Source organism: Rhea americana, unplaced genomic scaffold (assembly GCF_003343005.1).
Source record: "Rhea americana isolate MKP2758 unplaced genomic scaffold, rheAme1 scaffold_323, whole genome shotgun sequence".
Lineage (NCBI taxonomy): Eukaryota > Metazoa > Chordata > Aves > Rheiformes > Rheidae > Rhea > Rhea americana.
This window is the reverse complement of record NW_028186450.1, coordinates 411,654-433,733: the sequence shown is the minus strand read 5'-3', so window position 1 is coordinate 433,733 and position 22,080 is coordinate 411,654. Positions and strand designations below refer to the sequence as shown.

At 35.9% G+C, this 22,080-nt stretch overlaps 1 protein-coding gene across 1 annotated transcript in view; it reads left to right on the top strand.

The window, feature by feature from the left end:
* The window catches only part of LOC146592626 (dynein axonemal heavy chain 5-like), a 164,818-nt gene that overhangs the window by 83,148 nt on the left and 59,590 nt on the right, over window positions 1-22,080 (top strand). The window contains exons 49-60 of the mRNA XM_085310691.1: window positions 908-997; window positions 1,095-1,331; window positions 1,797-1,964; window positions 4,719-4,925; window positions 5,956-6,285; window positions 7,640-7,846; window positions 7,934-8,176; window positions 9,029-9,183; window positions 11,552-12,216; window positions 13,494-13,774; window positions 14,100-14,315; window positions 18,606-18,773. Of these exons, the coding sequence (XP_085166817.1) occupies window positions 908-997; window positions 1,095-1,331; window positions 1,797-1,964; window positions 4,719-4,925; window positions 5,956-6,285; window positions 7,640-7,846; window positions 7,934-8,176; window positions 9,029-9,183; window positions 11,552-12,216; window positions 13,494-13,774; window positions 14,100-14,315; window positions 18,606-18,773 (2,967 nt within the window). The remainder of the gene's footprint in view (window positions 1-907; window positions 998-1,094; window positions 1,332-1,796; window positions 1,965-4,718; window positions 4,926-5,955; window positions 6,286-7,639; window positions 7,847-7,933; window positions 8,177-9,028; window positions 9,184-11,551; window positions 12,217-13,493; window positions 13,775-14,099; window positions 14,316-18,605; window positions 18,774-22,080) is intronic.

Here is a 22,080-nt window from a genome sequence, read left to right as displayed (position 1 = left end):
TGGGAATCATAAATAGTATGAAAATAGTTCTGATGATATTTAGGCTCTTGAAATTACAGACTACTTTGCACTCACTCAGGAAGTACCTTTATTCTAAGGTGTTTCAAACCAATTATTAAATAATTTGCAGTGTGAGACATCTACCCTATTTTACGGGTGAAGAAATTGAATCACTGAGAGAATTAAGTCTAAATTTTAAAGGTCTTCAGACTTGAATGTCCCCCATTGCTTGCAGTACCTTACTTACTAGTATTTGAAAATAATTCTGCACAGCAAATCTCTTAATGGATTTTATGTCATTTTGCAACTTTTCTGAAGATGTTACAGAATACAATAACTATGCAACAATATTCTGAGAAAAATCTTCATCCTATTAAAATCAATTGCAAAATTCCCTTTGGATCCTGTCAGGGTTCTAAAGAAAACTGAGAGTATCAGTTTCAAGAGGGATACTTCATGATGTAGTCAGAATGGATCAGATAGAAAATGATACTCATGAGATTGTGCAATATATACATATCATTACAGCAGTACTAATACTTTTATCTTCTTATTATGGAAATGGCAAGGTAAGTTAAAATTCTCAATGGAGAGCACAAGTGGCAGATCTCTGATGTAACTGAAGAATAAGTCTTCAAATGACTCTTTTGAAGATTGCTGTATGCAGCTTGTATGAATAATTTTGCTGACTGTGGTACATCAATGTTCATTTTAAAAACATGTTTGCTATTAGTGACTTTTGTGGTCAAAATCCAAATATTTGTAATCCAGAAATGGGGAAAAATATAGTTCAGAATGAAGTTGGGRAAAAAGTTGAAATAAAGTAATTGGACACATCTAAGAATAAATTATACAGTTGATTTATGAGTTTTGAGAAACATTCTTTAAATGATCATTTTCTTCCCAGGATATGATTGATTTTGTTTTCTCTGCTGTGACACCAAAAATGCCAATTTTAGAATGCATGTACATCAAACAAGCTATTGACCTCCTACAGGTAGATATGACATCAGTTTTTCTATCTGTCATTCTATTATTTGTATCTGAGTGCTGTTCTAGGAAGTCAGTATTCACGTACTACATCTGCTTTGCAGGGTTTATTGTCAGACCGAGATGAGAAGCAGCCTACCAAGGAATATATTGCTCGCTTGTTCATTTTTGCTGTAATGTGGTCAGTTGGAGCTCTTTTGGAACCAGATGACAGGCTGAAAATGGAGCTGTTCCTGCAGAAGCATTCTGCAGTGAATGAACTTCCAGCTGTGAATGGAGAAGAGACCATGTTTGACTTTGTTGTCAGTGGTTGTGGCCAATGGGAGCACTGGTCAAAGAAGGTTCGTATGCTCTAGTGTGCTAAGTTTTCTTAATGAGTATACAAGACAGAGGTGTTTGGTAAGAGGCATATTGTTATTAAATAATTAAGGCCTGCATAATTTAGGAAGACTAACCCTACCAACTGCTCAAGAGTTTCTTTTTTGGAGGAATTCTTCTCCACAAATATTTTTGTTCAGAGAATGGGAACACATATTTGAAACAGGTTTGGAAGTGAAAGAGAAAATTTACCTTACCCAGCAAAGAAAAGCTGTCTCCGCATAATGGAGAATAGTCAGGTGAAAATACTGTATTAGTCTAACATCTTTTTAAAAAGCTTGGCAAAGTACTGATTGATTATAAATGGATACTCTGCTTTTAAGAATGTGTTTGCTAATATATAGTGCATTTGTGTTGGTGTTATGATGAACGATAAATATGTGGCCATGTAGAAAGTCTCAAACTTTATGTGTATCTATCTTACATAGGTCCCAGAATATTTTTACCCTAAAGATTCAGTGCCAGAATATACTTCTATTCTAGTTCCAAATGTAGACAGTGTCCGAACAGACTTTCTAATGCACACCATCATGAAGCAAGGAAAAGCTGTTTTGCTGATTGGAGAACAGGGAACAGCAAAAACAGTTATGATTAAGGTAGGTAGAAGGAAGAACATCTAGTATCTTTGTAAGATGACATTGCCATAAAAATAATTGTCATTGGCACAATGTTAAGTTGAAGTGAGCAAGTAATTTGGTTTTTCCTTATATTACATAATAGCATATTCCCACTGAGGCATTTTGCCAGTACTCCCAATGCCTATAAATAAAACGATATATTATAAATATCTCTGGTGGTTCTTTTAAACTTTTTGCTATGTAAGAAAATACTGTTTGTTGGAGCATTTCATATTTCCCCATGCTTTGTCAATGGTGGCTTATGCCACCTTGGCTCTGTACACCCTTGTTTCATAGACACAACCCAAAGCCAAACTTGCCAAACTTGCACAAGTGAAACTGTACCGCAATAAAAAACTTCTTAACTGAGGGTAATTTTTCAGAAGGCAAATTTAGTGTTTATTATGTGTTGCCTTGATTCCATCACTGAGAATTATGCATTGTTCTTTCTGTAGAAAAAAATACTGGCAGTATTGCTATGAAAGTACCATTTTTCCATATTATAAAATAGGTCCAGTTAATCTTATAGTGTATATATATAAAGATTAATAACTTACTAAAGAAGAATCAAAAACCAAAAGGCTGAACAAATCCAAACATCATCCCATGCTTGGCATCCCTTATTTGACAAATGTTTGTGTAGTGGACTGCAACACGATGTCTTTAACTTCCAGGGGAATCTGTAGGCTTTCTTCTGTGAAAGATAGCTGAGTAACTATTTACTGTTGGAAGAGCTGTATTTTCCATACAGGCCTTAGTACTTCTGCCAGAGAATTTGTAGAGGTCTAGAAATTGAAAATGATTGAAAGCTACTGGCCTCAGTTGACCTTTGGCATTTTTTAAATCTGGAGCTGTTTTGTGTCACCCAGGGATGTGCTTTTTGAGCCCTGAAATAAAGTGAATTGTACCAATGCCAGCAGCAGTTAATGCCAGCTTTTCAGCTCAGCTGTTGATGCCAACATGCATGCCGGTGTAATGTCAGCTTCTGTTCCTGGCAGCAACTGGAGAACTATTTTAGCAGAGTGAAGAGGTGGGGTGAAGAAGGTGGTGGTCTTGATATTCTGTATACTGGGTTTTGGCCAGATATGGGCAACCTCCAGCCTTCTGCTGCTATTCTTGTCTCTAGAAATAATTGGAGCTCAGTCTTAGGAGTGGCTCACCCTACTTCTATGCTATAGAGCAGAACATGTTCCTTACACAGGGGATCATAGTTTCAAAAAGTGCCAGTAGCTATTTGCTCTTATCTAAGGTTAAGAGTGAAAGTTAACTGCCTCTACAACTGTTCTCCTGCTTTCAATTTCTATAGAGTATTGCTTTATTATGGAAAAGAAATTTCCAAATGTATGCAACTGCTTTCATGAAAAAGTAAAAAGGCTGTAATATAGAACACTTCAGGTCTGAGTAAGTTATCAATATATATCAAAGAATTTATAATAGAGTGTTATTTAAGACCTTTAGTTTGCTATTGTAGTATGCTGTTCATGAAAGCAAAGAACAGTATTTAATGTGAAAATTGTGTGATAGAGTGGAAAATTGCATATAGAATCTGACATTTAACTAACAAAAAATAACCCATCAAATAACCCCTTGTATTTTGAAGATATTTCACATTTATTTACAGAATGTTACTGTCAATGTGTAATGATTCAGAAATACTATAATTAATAAAATGCAAGTATTTTTTTGAATGTTTGTGTTTTCATAGTTTTATACAAACTGTTAGAACCTTAAGAGCACTGATCGGTAAAATGCACCAATGAACAAGCTGTCAAGTGTATGCAACAAACACCATACCTGTTGTGTATACATAGCAGGCATAGACTGTCATTTTTGTTATGCTTCAGAAAAAATGTGTTTCTTCTCTTAAACTGAGATCATAGCATTGATATAGTCAGCAAACTCAACAATTTAACACTATTCATCAAAATATTCTCCTTTCATCATTGCAGGTGAATTGAATATTTAAAGAGAACAATTGTTGGAAACTTGGAATTTTAATACTATTTTTTATATACCAGGATCCTTTCTAAACAAAATATTTTTCAGTATTTCCCATACTTTATATACATATATGTATATATATATACACACATATATATATATGCGCTTTGACATGACTCCAGGGTTGCGTATTTTTTTTCATGTGKTGCTATTATGAACATATCACTAAGTACAAAAAGTGGAACTCCTTGTCTTATTTTAGGGCATTAGCAGCCACTGTGGGAATATTATGAGCTTTTGAAACCTAACAAAGATTCCTTTCAATATTAAGAAAAGATGAATATCAGTAAATTTGATGTATTTGGGTTTAATTTTACATAAATATTCTTTTACACTGCTCTTGTTTAAGGCATGGTGCAATAGTGTAACTGAAAAAGGATCTGGGTTTTCATTTGTTCCTTGCAGACTGCTGTAATAGATCATCATTAACAGCTTGCCTTTAGAAGAAGAAACTATTGCTAACATAAAGCTTATTTGCATCCTGAGTCATCATATATCTACTTGTTGCAACACTTAGTGAAGTCTCTTGAAAGTTTATGTATTTTAATACTTTCAAGCTATACAAAGCATTAAGAATTTGTTTGAATTTCAGATGATATTTTAAAGTTAATAGTAGGACTGAGATTTTGTAGATGTCTAAGTTTGCAGGGATTCTAAGCACCTATGTCTCCTTTCTGTTGAATTCATCTGGAGTTACTGGTGCACTTCACTTGGAATTGGTTTATCTTACAGGGTTACACAACCAAGTACGATCCTGATGTTCATTTGACAAAATGTCTAAACTTCTCCTCTGCAACTCTGCCAAACACAGTCCAAAGGAGCATAGAAAGTTACATAGATAAAAGAATGGGCACCACATATGGTCCTCCAGCAGGGAAGAAAATGACTGTGTTTATTGATGACATCAACATGCCTTTGATTAATCAATGGGGTGACCAGGTAAAAGGGAAGTGCTAACATTGGGGAGTTGATGGTCTTACCATTGTTGGTGATGGAAATGCTGACATGTGGTTTGCAAAAATAGGAATGTTTAAGGGGAAAAAAAGCATAATATGGACTGGTTCTTGGATGTCTACTAAAGGCAATTTCCCCTAGACAGTTTTTCATAAGTGGTAAGCTGTGAACCCCAAATGATCACAGTTAGCATCGAGCCATTTGGTACAATCGTTATACCTTTTAAACCTTTCATTTCAGTGGCATGCAGAGCTTGCAGAATTTATGAACTCACTGTATTAAGAACCAGCATAGGAAAGGAAACATGCTACTTCAAGGAGCAATCAGATTTTTTTTTTTTTCACTTTACTTTCTACTCTGGACTTTAAAGTACAGTTATTGTTTGTTAGAAACTAACATCACAGTTCAGACATTGAAGACCAATGGACTGTCTGATGTTGAAGTGTTGACAAATGAATACATTATAGACCTATATTCTCTGAAAGTCTAACTTAATTTTTTTTAATTACTGTTGAGAAAAGGTCATTTTTCTCCTCTTCCATCTAGTTCTGTAATCCTGTTCTCTCATTGCCTCTATGTAAGTGAATATGTGACTATACTTTGTGCTAAGCTAACCATTCATTGTCATTCATCTAAGTGCCTGCGTCAGTCTGAATATACAATCTGATTAAGTCTAATTTTGAAGTGCTGATTTTTCTTAGATTCATGTTGTGGAAACCTAGTTGAATGCCTAGCCCCATATCTGATTAGCACATAAAGTTTAGGTGCAGCCATCCAACCACGGCTTCAGAGCTGTTGGTGTCATGTGGCATGGCTTTATAAATTGCTAAAGTGTCCAGAAGAACACTCAACATAAAAAAGATAGGAGGTGTCTTTCCTGTTGTCTACTAATTTATTATATTGGAGTTTTATTTTTTCCTTCTTTTTCTTCGTCGTCTTTTTTTTTTTTTTTTTTTTTTTTAAGTTGAAAGTCCCCAAATACCTAACTATACAGTTTCTTTTTTTGGATAACTAGATCACCAATGAGATTGTAAGGCAGCTGATGGAACAGAAAGGTTTCTACAATTTGGAAAAACCAGGAGAATTTACAAATGTGGTTGACATCCAGTTCATAGCTGCTATGATTCATCCTGGTGGGGGTCAGAATGATATTCCACAGCGCCTGAAACGACACTTCACCATCTATAACTGCACATTGCCTTCCAGTTCCTCTATTGACAAAATATTTCAAACAGTAGCTGAAGGCTATTTCTGTGAACAAAGAGGTTTCTCTGAAGAAATATGTAAGCTGGCGTCAGCATTAGTACCTACAACTCGAAAGATTTGGCAAACAACAAAAACAAAGGTAAAATTATCTCTATTATGTAGTTTTTGAAGCATCTGCACCATGTTAAAGCAAGAAGACCCAGGTCTTTTCTGCTGTCACATATATACAAACTTCAGATTGTGAAGCTGTGACCTGTGTAAAGTGCTGGCTGATGCCTCTGTCTGGGATTTGTTACTACCAGCATTTGAGTGAGTTAGCTGACCAAAAGTGTAGTCATACCCAGTGGCTTCTGTAGCTAATAAGTGTAGCTAATAGAAACATCTCGAAGTCTTCTGGTTTAGAAAATGTCAAGGACACAAGAAACCATACATTAAAAACTAGATATGAATATTCTATGAAAATGTTTGCGATTGGGAGAAAATTTAAAAATCCGGAATATGGCAAAGAAATCAAATCAGGTGTGTATTTGGGAATCAGTTCAGAACAAATGAAATGTTGCATTTAGTAAATTCTACATATTATCTCTTCTATTTAAACAGGTTGTAAAAACATTTAATTGTAAATCATAAACAGAAATTTCTTCAAAATAGAAAGTCAGATTGATTACAAAATGGTAGAATGAAACATTCTGACAATTTGAAACATTAAAAGTAAAAAAAAATAGTATAAGAATTCATGTCAAATTTGATCTGTTAATGAAGAAAGTATGGGCAGGTGGTAGAAAGATAAGGATAGACAGGGAACAAATAGGATTTAATAAATGATGTTTTCTAACAGGAAAAGTTGGTCAGAATTTCCCAAACAGCTCATCTGTAGACATAAACCTTGCTTATACAGAGAAATAAAGAGAGCAGTAGTTAAATTATTTGACTGCTGACCAGTATGTTCAACAAAAATGGCTCTTATTACTAACTAGCTGCCTTTAGAGAAACTGTAGCTTTTGCTAAATTGTTCACTGTTTCAAATCCTTGTCCCTTATTTTTCTCTTCTTTCTTTGCTTTTCCTCATCTCCTTTTCCCTCTGCTCTTGAACAACACAAGTGTTCTTGGAAAGGATAAAAAAAGTATGACAGAAGTGAATTGGAAAAAAGAGTAGGAGAGAAGCAATGGGTTAAGCGCTGGTGGCGTTTTTAGTGCATCCTTTAAAGCCATTACTAACAGACATGTCTTGCCTACCCTTCACTCCATGTTCCTAGGGCTTCAAAGATTCAAAGAAACTTCAGTGAAGTCTATGTGAAATTAAAGAACTGGTCGTTGCTGGTGTCATTTATTCATTTTTATCTTTGCCTTTTAAATGCCAAGCATGTATTTCTGCTTTAGTGCAATATTCATTTTGAACTTTATGAAAAAAAATGCAGTATTCATTTAATATTAGGTAGGCAATATTTTTATTTAGCAGTCATTTGAATAAGTATTACAATATTCTTTTGTAGATGTTACCAACTCCAGCTAAATTTCATTACACCTTCAATTTACGAGACCTCAGTCGTATTTGGCAAGGAGTACTTACAGTTACTTCTGAAGTCTGCCAGAACACTAGTGTTTTGATAGCCTTGTTCCAACATGAATGCAGACGTGTTATTGCAGACAGGTTCAGCAACCAAAGTGATAAATACTGGTTTGAAGATACAATGAAAAAGGTAAGCAAATAGCGTTCAATGGTCACACAAAAAAAAGGCCAATGAAATGTTTCACTATTGAAACCAGTTTTTCATGTATTTTGGTAGATTACTGCTGCAGAGCATGGTCAAAATTTGTTCAAAGATGATTCCACAGAATTATACTTTGTGGATTTTTTGCGTGGTGTTCCAGAAGCTACTGGAGATGAACCTGATGATACAGAGTTGAAGGCTCCTAAAATTTATGAGCCTGTCCCATCTTTGGATTGTTTAGCTGAGAGATTACAGATTTTCGTGCAGCAGTACAATGAAACCATCAGAGGATCAAAGATGGATTTAGTGTTTTTCAAGGTATTAATGTCCATAATTCTGTCAATACAAAAAGTGCCTGGTCTCTTTGCATTTAATGCTACATGGATCTTTCTGTTTTTCCTCAAGATTATCTGTGGAGCTAGCTTAAAATGGCTAGCTCAGTATCCAGAGTGAACTGGTCTTAAAATAAACTGTATAAAGCAATGCTTTTGAATCTAGGCTGTCTTTGCTCCCTGAATTATTCCATTTCTTTACAGTTCCCCATCTTTTCTTTCTCCTGCCTTGCCTAACCCAAAGCACAACTCATTTGTTTCCACACAACACACTGTGAATGTCACCTTGCATCTGTGGACATAACCTATTTTTCAGAAGTCTCTTGATGCTTAATGTTTTCTTCAGCTTTAGATGAGGTGCTCTGGTAGATTTTTAGTGCATTTCAGATTAATTATTTCTGTAACATAAATACTATGGTTGAGTAAGAAAAATCTATGGTTTACCTATATTGTACTTTAGGCAGCCTGCTATTTAGAAAGATTGTAAATAGCTTCACTAAAAACTTGGGGAAAGACATTAATCTAGTTCCTTTCTACCTTTTCTTTGATTCCCTAAGAGGCATGCTCATAAGAAGCAATGTCATATGTAGTGTTTTTACTCAGAAGAGCTGAAGGCATGCCTCTCAGGGGTTTGGAGAAAAAGTAGAAAGGAAGTGGATTAACACTCTCGTAGGCTAGTTTTGCTGAAGTCAGGGGGAAATCATTTGTTATTTTTGATGAGGACAGGTCTGAGCCTTTCGCAAAAGCTCTAGAGATGACAGTTCTCTGTAATATGCTTCTGCATAAAGATATGTTATATTATTTTTATGTCTTATGCTTTTTTTCCCTCAATACTTAGGATGCACTCATCCATTTGATTAAAATATCACGGATTATTCGTACCCCACAAGGAAATGCATTGTTGGTGGGTGTAGGTGGATCTGGCAAACAGAGTCTGACCAGACTAGCATCGTATATTGCTGGATATGAAAGCTTTCAGATTACTTTAACAAGGTAATACAATACATTGTACATAGACATTTGCTTTTAATTTATCACAGAAATGAACAGCTCACAGTTAACTTAAAGAAATTCAAACCTGTCAGACATTGTATTCCCCATTTAAAACTACATTTTTCAACCAAAAGGACATGTGCAAATGCACAGTTTGTAGATGGCAGATCCTGTGTCTTTGTTTTAATACATGTTACAACATGTATTCAGTAAATGATATTGATAAGAAATCTTTTTTTCCTTCAGCATTTAAATCTTCAATGCATACTTGTGAAATCCCACTAAAATATCGTTCTGCACTAAAGATAACATGGAATAATCAGGGGGAAAGAGGAGCTATCGTTATAGATACTCATGCACCCAGACTATTATTACAGTTGCTATGAGTGACTTAATGGATAGTGCAGGAATTTGTAGAAGTTAGTTAGGAGTTTTTTTAATTAGAACACTATATTTTAAATTATGTTTCCTCATTTTCTTTTCAGAGGGAGGGTAGGGGAGAAGAGGGGTAGAGGAAGAATAGCAAACTATATTGCTTGTTTTCTGCATCTTTATTTCTGGATGTTGTTTTGAACCTGTCCTTGTCATTCCTGATAAGAGAACTGGAAGAGATCTCTCAAAGGCCTTGTCAGCATTGCAACATAATTGTTTGGAAGGAGTTACATGTGAAACCTAATTACACTGGGAGTAACTATTGCCTTTCACCTCTTTTCCTTTTGGCATAGAGTTTATAGGAGTAAGCATTGAGGGTTAGCACTGTGTATTTCATTGTGCAAACAACACAATACACTGAGAAATCTTCCTTAGAAAGATACACCAGATCTTCTAACAAGGTAATGAAGTTTCTGCTGAAGGGAAAGGAAAAGAACAACAAATCAAGGCCTCTCCCTGTGCTTTGGATACAGAAGAAGGAATAGTAAGAATAGAAAAGGGAGRGAAAGCAAAAAAGAGCAGAGAAACAGCATAGAGCCACTATACCTACAGGATTCAAAATGCATTAATGAGACAAAGAAATATTTCAGCCATGTAGGAAAGGTTCATTTATTGAAACTAACTAGAAGTGAGCTGAAAACCAATAAATGGAAATATTTATTTACCAAGTGAGTTATCATCTGTAACTTGCCATAGAAGGCTGTCAAAGAAGACAGTATCAGCAGGTTACTAAATGGATATTGAAAGGATAAAAGGGATATAACTTCTAGCATTCTTGCTAGAATTATGAAAATGGAAGGGGAGAGGAAAGGAATGGGCAGTGAGGATTGGATGCTGGCTCACATATTCTTTTTAAGGAGTATTTCCCATTGCTAGTGTTAAAGAGTGTTGAGCTAGATGGACTACTGACCTGACTCAGTAGAGGCCTTATGTTCTTATCAGTATACCACAAATTACTGTAATAACAGTAGTTGACATAYGCAGACTGAACAGTTAGCTTATTTTATGGGCTCTGCAGTGGTTGCATTAGGGTTGTAAAGCAGTTTTGGAGCTGTAAGAGAACCAGGAGACACTTTCTGTATGACACATGTAATTTTAAAACAGTATTTTAAAACGCTGAAGAATTGGTTATCTCTATATTACAAATATTTACTGTTTCTTTGAAGAGACTCTTGGAAAAAAGCTAGTTTCAGTTTTCATTGGTTAAGGACATAATGGGAAAATATGCTATTTTATTTACTTTAGTTTACTTCATTAGATATTGCATAATATAAAATCAGTAGAATTTGCATGGACTTTGTCTAAACCATACTTGTATGCATCAGCTGTAAGTGGTGGAATGCATGAACCAGTTATTGTCTCCAGTCTCAGCAGTGTTTGTAAGCCTAAGTGATAATGTTCAAACATATCCTTTCTGGGGCTTGAATGCAGTTAAACCAAATAGCACAATATAAACCTCAAACTTTGGGTATTATTGTCTATCTCATAATGATTTCCTTTATGCTACTGTCAGTATCTCCAAAAGAAAATCAATCTTATTACAGACAATGGCTATATAACAGTTACAGGCAACAGAACCTACTTGCCAATGTAAGTCAGCTATACTAACCTTCAGTTTTAGTAAAGAGCTTAAGTACATAAACTATAGTGAAGCAAATCAGCATCACTTCCCTTAGATATTACCCTTACCAGCTTTTTGCAACATGATATTCTATTGATTTTAGCTCACTTCCCATAATTTATGGCACTGATTATTCACTTTTGTACAATGTTTAAGAAAAGAAAACCCCAACTTTAAAATAAAGCCRGGAGATAGTGGATTGATTTCATTTCAGGTTTTTTTTCTTGCCTAAATGAAATTGAGCCAGATAATAGATATTTCCTAAAATGATCCATACTTTTTCTTCTGTCTATCTCTAATGCTTTTCTCTCACAGAACTTATGCCACCAATAACCTTTTGGATGATCTGAAAATTTTGTATCGCACGGCTGGGCAGAAAGGAAAGGGCATTGCCTTTATATTCACAGACAATGAAATCAGAGATGAGTCTTTTCTTGAGTACGTGAACAGTATTTTGGCTTCAGGTGAGGTTTCGAATCTTTTTGCACGAGAGGAAATAGGCGAAATCATACAAGACCTGATACCAACAATGAAGAAGGAGTACCCAAGGCGTACTCCCACTGATGAAAACCTTTATGATTACTTTCTTACTCGAGTTCGCAATAACCTGCATGTAGTCCTTTGTTTTTCTCCTGTTGGGGAAAAATTCAGAACTCGTGCACTAAAATTTCCAGGTCTGATTTCGGGCTGTACAATGGACTGGTTCCAGCACTGGCCTAAAGATGCTCTTGTAGCAGTTGCACAGCATTTTTTAGTTTCCTACAGTATTGAATGCACAGATGAAGTGAAACAAAGTGTTGTTAACACTATGGGAACATTTCAAGATATTGTAGCTGAAAAATGTATTGAATACTTTGAACGATACCGGCGCCGAACATTTGTGACTCCAAAATCTTACCTGTCCTTCATTGGAAGCTACAAAACCATTTACAAAGAGAAGTTTGCCAATGTTGGAAGTTTGTGTGAACGCATGAGAACAGGTAATGTAAATTTTTTTTTCTTAAAAAAAAGTAAGAAGAATCTGAGTAAAAGAATGTAAAAATACAGATTCTTAGGTACATAGAGATTTAATACGTTTAAATTGTGACTTCACTTTCACTTGAAAACAAGCTGGCATGTGTTTTCAGTTATATTGAGTGTATGTACTACATATGTAGTGGTTTTGTTTTAACTAACTTCATGAATGTTGCAGTTTGCAGATTTATTTTTTATTTAGTATTTATTAGCCAGCTGGTATTAATTAGCAGTTAAAATAACTGAAACTCCTGTTTCTACATGTATATATGCCAAGGAACTACTGAGAACCTAGTTTCCCCACTTAAACATACTGAAATTAAAACTGAGGGAAAGTAAGTAAATGTTCAAATTCAATCACTTTGAAGAATTTTTTTGAAGAAATAGTTATATGCCAAATATAAAATTTCTGAAATAGTCTTTATGTTGCAGAAGATCCTATGCAGTCGCCAATCAAACAGTTTCTGAAACTGGATAGTGTTTAGAGGTGACTGTACACTTAAACTATTTACTCTCTTGCTATAGCAGTTGCAGGACTGTGCTATGTACACATATCTCCATAGGCAGAGAGTATCTGGCTGCCTAGAAGGAACATTCATGATTGCTTCGAGAGTTAGAAAGATTTATTTGATTTACATGCGTAGTTTTTTTAGTAAGGATTTTTGTACTTATATCTTTTCTAGATGATTTTCTCATTGTTTAATAAAAATAGTGCAGCATTGCATTGCTTAAGAATCTTTGGTTCCATTTCATCTGGATCTTCGTGTAATGTTGCATTTAGAAACTCAGCATAGTGTCCTCTTCTTTTCATCTGTCTTGCATTGCTCAGGATGCCAGGTTCCTGTTCTCTGTTCTGTGGATTTTAGGAACAATCTACTTCTTATGGTCTCATGGATTTTTAATGTTACTCACAGACTTCTTAAGAATGCCATTCACGATACTAATGCTTTTCAATGTGTGTGTGTGTGTGTGTGTGTACATATGTATGCATTAGTGTCCTTCTCTTTATATAAAAATATAAACAAGTGACCCAAGAAGAAAGACTTCTTACCCATAAAAAATAGTAATTACATTAAATAGGAAATAAATGTTACCCATGCTTTATTTCATATTGAACAAATCAGATCACTCACTGGGATTCCTAAATATGAATTTAAATGACTTATGTTAGGTATCCAGATTACTATACTGAGGTTTCTCTCTCATATCTTCCTATTGCTAAAATGAAATTTGTTCTACACAGGTCTCACAAAACTGATGGAAGCTGAGATTTCAGTAAATCAGCTCTCCAAAGAGTTGATGATGAAGGAGAAAGATTTGGCTGTAGCTTCAAAAAAAGCTGATGAAGTTTTATTGGAAGTGACTGTGAAAGCCCAAGCTGCTGAAAAGGTGAAAATACAAGTGCAAAAGGTGAAAGACAAAGCTCAGGCCATTGTAGATGACATTGCCATTGATAAAGCAGTAGCAGAGGAGAAGCTCGAAGCTGCAAGACCTGCAATGGAAGAAGCTGAGGCAGCCCTGCAGGTCAGAAATAAACATGCATATAATTAACGATTGTTATTTGTGGAATATCGTGGTTGTACTTCTGACTTGAAAAAATATTGAAAGGACTAGGATTGACCTATCAATCATTGTAGAGAAAAGATGAAGAGACAGGTACTGGAGAGCTAAGATGGGTAGAACCTCCTCTACTGTAAGGTAATAAAGCAGTTAGTGGTACTACCTTTAAGGGCTTTCTGTACTGCGTGGCCTGCAGCAGTTGTACCTATGTAGGCCTAAGCAAAACAGTTTTGTCTATCATCAAGTGATGGCTTAAATAAATGCATGATTTTGTTCTCTAATTTTTTAGACGATAAAACCTTCTGATATTGCAACTGTTCGCAAACTGGGTAAACCTCCTCACTTGATAATGCGGATTATGGATTGTGTGCTACTTTTATTCCAAAGAAAAATAGACTCAGTAACACCTGACCAGGAACGTCCATGTGTGAAGCCATCATGGACTGAGGCTCTGAAGCTAATGAATAATTCAGGATTTCTTAGCATGTTGCTTACTTTCCAGAAGGTAAGCAGTTAATAGTGGCATTATTACTTCTATAACCATTTTTACAGAGCCCGTGAAAGTGTCCTCGTATTTTATGTGCTGTTTCATCCATAGGAAGAGAAATTCACTGATAGTTTAAAGGAGATTATTTTTGTACCTGTAGTTGCATGCACCTTACGCAACTGTATTCCTCTCCATTTTCATAGTTCATTGTTTCAGTATTCTTTCTCCTGGGCTGCTCAGTTTGTATGGCTAATAAAAGTATTGTGAAGTACTAGATCAAATCCTGAGAAGCTTAATCCTGTTTTTGTTCCAGTAGTTCTTGCTACTGAGTAGGATTTGCCTTAAAAGGACTCACGATTGATTTTTTAAATGGCTCATAAAATCCTGCTCACCATCTCCAATGCTACCAAGCCTGTTTGCATATAAGTTGTTCCAGAACTCTATTTCCAGAGCTGCTTGATCAGAAGCTAGGAGGAAATACAGAAATTGAGCATCCTGTAAGGGAAATACACCAAAATGTTTGAGTAACTTTTTAGGTTTGCTATAAACTAGGAAAGTATGGAAGGGGAATGAACTGAGAAATTCAGTCTCAGCTCTAGGAAAAATTAAAAAAAATACAGGTTTTATTTCTGTCAAGGCAGAAACTTGTCACATTTACAACAAGATTAACTGGACTGTCAGACAAGGGGAATTTCTCTGCTGGGAAGAGACAAAAGATGTCACAGGTAGCTAGACCAGAAGAGGAGCCAGACTGGGCCCTGGGATGGCAGAATCATGGCTCCAATTTGAAATCTAGAAAACCAAGCAGGGTTCAGCAAAAGTATTGATTTCCACAGTGTTGTGGAACATACTCTGTTCATACTGTGTTACACTGATGATTGAATCTTCTTCACCTGCATGTTTTGCCATTGCCTATTTTAATGGGTTGTTTTTGTTGTGTAGATGAGACTTGCAACCATAATTCTCAATATTCCCAGGAGCCAGTTCTCCCTGTGAAACATATTGACAAGGCAGCATGAGGAAACTTGCACTGCCTCTGCAGACCTTCCTACAGCTGTCAATCTGGCCACTTTTCCAAGCTCTATCTTAACTAAACAGAAAGAAGAAATGAGTTTATCATTAGATAACAGAGATTAATTGTGCACTCCTTACTCAAGTATATTTCTAATGAGGTTTCCAGTTTTGGCATCTATTAATAGTGTATGCATTCCTACTGGTAGTTTGCAGCACATTTAACTACTCAGAGAAGTTAGAACAACCTCTGTGGGATTGACTGAGTTCTTGCCATAAGTGATGCTGATAAATGTGATGAAAAACACTAGAATACTTCTGTCACTTGGAGTACTTCACATGCTTTCATTCTGTCTCATTTCTTGTTTCTAGAGTACAGTATATAAGAGAGGAAAGTTCATCATGTCTCAAATTCTGAGTAGACTACACTGCTTACCTTTTTGTGAGATTTCTAGTATTTCCTAATTTTGTTAGGCAAGGAAGATCAGTGGGTAGAGTAGCTTCTTGTGTTTAAAATTCATTATTTAGAAGGAAATACGTGAACTGAAGTTTTTCARGCTCTTGAACGAAGGTTTAGGCCATTGCTGATTGGTCTTTGCTTCATCCTTGCCAACTTGCCAGCTCATAATTCTGAGCAGAACAAAAAATCAAAATGTTTATCCATAACTACTTATTTTATCAAATACTCAGAGTGAAATTATCATTTTATCTGATTTTAGGAATAATATAACTGCTGTCTTTATTATAGTAGCTAGGAATCAGTCAGATGCAAGATAGCCCTTTCTGCTATGTACCTCCTGAAAGGAAGTGTATTGCTTAATGCTGTGAAATGGAGGGTAATTTTTAGTTCTGTTGTAAGAAAAATATTAATACATTGCCAATAAAGGGGAGATGTTTAATACCTCTGCCATTTTTAATCTGTGTAAGCTCTTCCAGTCTTTACATTGCTAAAGGAGATGAATTCCATTTTGTTCTGGCACTTCTATAATTATAGATTAACCATCACTGTCAAAGATTTGGCTTTTCATGTTTTCAAAAGATTTTTAAGGGGGGGAGAAATCCAAGATTAGCATAATGAAGTGAGCAGCTGAAAGGAATCCTTTTTACTGTTCAGGTAAAAACGTAGCCGCAATGAAGTGAGGTCAATTCCTTGCAGTGTCATCCTTTTGCTTCTCCTAGCTGCATGTTTGACATTCTCTTTTGTGATCACATTGGTTCTTGTTTGGTGCTACAGTCGGCTCAGGGAGCTAGCTCAGAAGAAAACTAATCACTAGTTTGCTGGCTTAGGTTTCTGCAACATTAGCTCCCAAACCAGCTTACTGAATATTGGTGATGACTTTAAAGATATAACAAGAACCTCTAATTGAGGAGAAGAGGAAATAAGGTTCAGCACTGTAGCTGCAATAATTTAGAGCAGCTTGAGTTGTCATGGAGCCACAAGTGTGAGTAGTATCTGTAAATCCTGTAGGTCAAATAGAGATCAGTATTGATCTATTCCATGCAAAATGAAGTCAGCATTTTGCAATGGAAGTAGGAACTATTTTCTGCTTGACTGTAAATAAGCAATTCACACAAAACTGATTTTCTGTTCTTTACAAGAGTTAAAGGAAGCATCTTGCTCTTTCCTTCATAGCTAATAGTTGTGAGAGCAGGTGAGAAGAGGAGATGTGGCCCTATCTCAGCCTTAGCTCATTCTCTGGCTTTTTGACAACCAAAGCTGAGCAGTGCCTGGCAGAGTGTCTAATGAACCTGTGGCAGATTCAGTTTAGCTTGTATATTGCTACTTTTTGTTAAACTGCATCATTACTGCCAGCCACACTGACTTGCCAAATTCAGTAATTTGAACTTAACCTCCCATCTACACTGCTATTCTTTACTACAGAGACATATGCACTTCCATATCTCTGTCATGTGAACATCTCCCGTGTTGATTGATAGACAGGGAGAACAGCTATGAGCTCTGTTTTACAGTCCCCCATCTAGTGAATCACCAGTTCTCTCCAACCTTTCAACCCCACCTGGCAGATATAAGTAACTGTGGAGGAGTGGTAGCACTGACCTAAGAATGAGAGTGATGCCTTGGCTCTGGGAGGGAAATAGAAACAATGTGCTGGATGTTACCTGATTATCCCCAGAAGTGCTTGTTTTATTTTTCAGCACAAACAATTTCAAAGAGGTTCAGAGTTACAGAACAAATTAACTGACAATTCGTAGTCTGAATAGCTTCAGTTCCAGCTGAATTTAGGATTAGGAAAATTGTGCTATGTTTACTGCTGGGTCCTGCACTTCGCAGACACATCTTAGCTAGCTTTTATTCAAGTGCCCAAGTAGAGCTTTTTGCATCATTCTGTCTTCCTTGCAGCTTTAACTGTTTGTGCTTTGCTTTTAAACACAAGTATGTGTTGTGGAATTTTACAGGTCAGTTCATTTTTTGTCCATGTTCTGAGCAGTCCAGGAATCCTAGGGAAAAGGTAATGAAAATGAATGAAAACTAGAAGTATAGCACTGTAAAATTATTCTTAAATTAGTATGTATGTAATGTCAGATTTTTCAGTTGTCCTTCTGCAATAAATTTCTTTCAAAAATCCTCTCAAAAACCTCAAACTTTTATGCATGACAGGTATACAAAATTTTAGAGTATTACATTCTGTTCCGAAAGAAAAAGAAATGTAGAACTGAATACAAGACTATGGTTGCTGTTGTACTAGAAAATGATTAATAGTCAAAAAAGTAGAAAGAATGTTTATTATGGAGTGGAGTGAAGGTGCTCCATATGCCAGCACTTTGAGATGAATGTGTCTACACCTTTTTCTTAAAGTTTACATGTGGAAGAGGCCCTAGGCTATATAGCTAGACTTGGATGGACCACAAGCTAAAACAAGGTAAATTTTAAAAGAGAGAAAACTGAGGGGAGCATGTTAAAGTAAATGCATGTAAAACTGATCTTTCACCCTTCTGCAGAGGTTTCATTGCAGAGTGCGAGTTCCCTGCAAACTTCATCTCAGTACAGCCTTTGTAAATGATTTCCAGGGCTGCAAAAATCTACACAATGTTTTCAGGGTGCACAGGTTCAGAAGCAATGACAAAGTAAATAATAGCCTTCTTCCCTGCTGTGCAACAAATGGCCTTTCTAATAGAAAATAAATACTGAACACAGTATATTGTGAACAAACAATTGAATGCACATATTCTGTAAGAGGTGTTTTTAAAACATCATGTTTTTAAAAAGGAAAATGTTTCTGTGGACTTTACTCTAAAATCCAGTTTTGAAAATAAATTTTGCTTTCTATTAACTAGGACTCAATTACAGGTGAAACTGTGGAGCTTTTAGAGCCTTATTTGGGTATGGAGGATTATAATCTGGAGACTGCTAAAAAAGTGTGTGGAAACGTAGCAGGTCTTTGCTCATGGACACAAGCAATGGTTTACTTCTATGGTATTAATAAAGAAGTCCTTCCTCTTAAGGTATTTCATATCGTTCATTTTATTTTTCTGAGAGATGAGCATAGTTGAATGGAAAGGAGAAGTATTATTTTGTCTAAAAAAGATACTGAACAAGTTTCAAGAAGTTGGTTCTTTACCACTAGTGGTGAAGCCAAACACTTAAAGGTTAAAGATGTCCCAGCAATTTTTTCCCTTGGCCAGCTATACTGTGATACAGTTGTTAATTACGTGAACACAGTTAGTTGACCATGAGAGTTTTTAGTGCCTAGGTCCTTTTCACAGCCTGGCTGTCTGCTAGCAGGAATTACTGAGACTGTCTCTGCTCTCAGCCTTGGTGCCAGGCACCCTAATTTCAAGCAAACTTCTCCTGGGTCGTATTGGCCTGGGAAGGAGCATACTCCCTATGCCCAGTGCTCAGTAGTATCTACAAGAGGAGAGACCATGCTTGACACAGTTTTTGAATTTAAATTTGAATGAAGTAAGAATTTAATGACTTTATCTGGAATTCAGCTCTTCTAAGGAAAATTGAGTGTCAAACAAAAGTCAAGTTGGTGCAGTATTTATAAAGTAGAATTTATAGTAAACTAAGCAGTCACCTGGCATAGAAAATTTTTGTCTGAACAGTGAAATTTCTATAAAACTACAATAGAAAGGGATCAAATGTCATTATTTGTATTCCTAAAGATAGTTTTGTTCTCTTGGAAATGTTTCCTTTGTGGTCATATGAAAAATGAAGAACTTTGAATGTAGTGTTTTATAAACATTGCTTCTATAGGGGAATGTTATTGCTGTTTTCTGAAGAAATACATATCAGTTGGTGTTTAGCCACTGTACTTATATTCAGTCTACTACTATATAAGTAGTATACTAATTGTATGTTCCAAACTCTTGGCTTATTCTAGCAGTGTATCTTAAAAGCATGATATTTTTGGTTCAAGTAATTTATAGAGAAGCGTATATTTCTGTAATAAATAAGTAACAATTGCTTTTCCAAATTATGAGATATTCACTAATGAAAATAGAATTTGAAATGCAGCTATTGAGAGATATAAAACAACAATACCTTGAAGAAGTAGTAGATTTATACTCAGATACAGCTCTTTGAAAGCTGCAAAAATATTTTTGCAGTTTTCAGTTGTACACATGTGATTTAAAGTTATGTATAATTTTAACTTTGTATGCAGGTATTTACATTATTGTCATAGTGAAGCTGAGAAAACCTAAGCGTGCACTTCATGGCAAAGTAGAACTAGTAGTAATAGTACTTAAAAATATTTAAAAAGAGAAGATGACAGAGGGAGGAACTATTGAAAGTATGCAGGAGATATTACAGGAAGCAATGGAATGATGCTAATAAAAYAGTAAGTTGTACAATTAGACTGCATAACGTACTAGTATAGGGAATCATCCTGTGCTGAAAAGYGGGTGAAGTGAATGATTTAATAGAACTGCTTTATCCCCACCTCTATTCTGGAAGACAAACTCCTTTAAACACTTGGAAGAACCTTCCAATGTATGCTTAAATTGCATCTTAACTAAGACTCAATGTCTTGTTAATCTTAAATGCGACAACCTGTGAAAACTAATTAATAGACTAAGGCCTCATATTTTAGTAAATACAATGTACAAAACTTAATTCATCCCTAGAAATGGATACATACATTCTTTAAATACAGTCTGCAACTATCACCTAGGTGATCAGCTAGAACCATAAACAACAAAAAATGTGTAACCAAATGTTGCCAGCAATGCAGTGTAGTTTATTGTACAACAGTCATCATGTGTGCATACTACTTTCCTATAAACCTTCAACATGACCATGAGCTGTTCTTCTCCAATTTGTCATCTAGTAAAAAGGCCTGCTGGATTAATTCTGACAACACTATTGGCTATTTATCCAGTAGTTGAAGAATATAACAGAAGAATTAGAGAGTCCTGATTTTAGCTGTGAATCTGTTAGCCTCCAATTAAGTAGCATGTATAAGTGTATAATTTCCCTTAGAGATGTCTCCAGTGATTTTGATTAAGTTCTACTTAGGCTGGGATGATTAAGGGAATAAGTTGATCTACAGTTTATGAATTCTGTTTGATATTGAGGAATCTCTATGTAAAATGCTATTTTAAGTGCAAGTCTTTGTTGCCTTTTCTGCTTTTGCTTGTCTCCTTACTGAAGTAAAACGCTTAGGATTTTAAGAGCTTTTAGAAGAAAGATTGTTTTATGTGAAAGATCCGTAGTGATCTAGATCAGTGAGCAGCAGGAGAGTGTATGTCCATGAGGAGACATCAGTGAGACACAATGTGTCCGGGAAAGGACTGAAGAAAAAAGCAAAGCTGGTCACCCAAAACATCCACCAAGCCTCATGAGTAGAGTGTTACAATGTGTGAGGTTTGAGTACAAGAGATGTGGTGGCTCGATCAACATCTCCATGGACAGCAACATTACTGAACTTGGAAAGCTAAGATTACTGTTGGAAAGCTAAGATTACTGAAACAAAAAAGGCACTGGGAAAGCTTAATTCTTCCTTACCTGTGGTGATTCAGCTGCCTTTTTCTTATGGCTCCTATTTATAGCAGCATTTTCTGAATTAACTAAGAAACAGCTGCTCTTTTCAATGATTTGAGGTTGGTCCTGTGAGATTCTGGAATTCTGTTCATGAACTGGGACAACATTTAAGAATGTGAAACTTCTTTTTTTAAAGAGAAACATATATTTAAATGCCTTCTTGGATCAGGGTCAGATATACTCTACGCTCTGCTGAATTGAGCTTGCAAAGAATCAACGAGGAGCTTATGGCTGTGTCAATATTGGTAAATTAAACACTGCTAGGGAATTTTACTAGCCACTAGTAAGTGATCATTTTAAATTTTTAGAGTAGTCTGTAGTATGAATTTGTTCTTGGCCAAGCAGCACTTTCTCAGGAATCTGTGGGCAACTTTTGGGAACTAGCCTGGTTCAAGGACCATTTCCATGAGGCTGTTTGCAAGGAATCATACTGTTTTAGAGGCTATGACAGTTAATGTGTTATGCCAGTAAACCTCAGTGCCAAAGAAAGGTCCTGGACATGTTTAATTTGATATTATAGCTGTAGCCTGTAACACTGCTTATTTTTCCTCTTTTTATGTGGAATGTAAAAAGAATAGGTTCGAGATCATCTCACAACCTGCTACAGCCTTCTCCAAGGGCTCTTCAGAAGAAGGCAAAATAATTGACTGTTTTTTCTGTGCCTCTTGTGGGCACAGAGACCATCTCCATATTTGGCCTGTGCAGATGGATGCAGAGAGCAGGTAGAGGAGCTGGCTGGAGGAGACACAGAAAGGGTTGTTTATG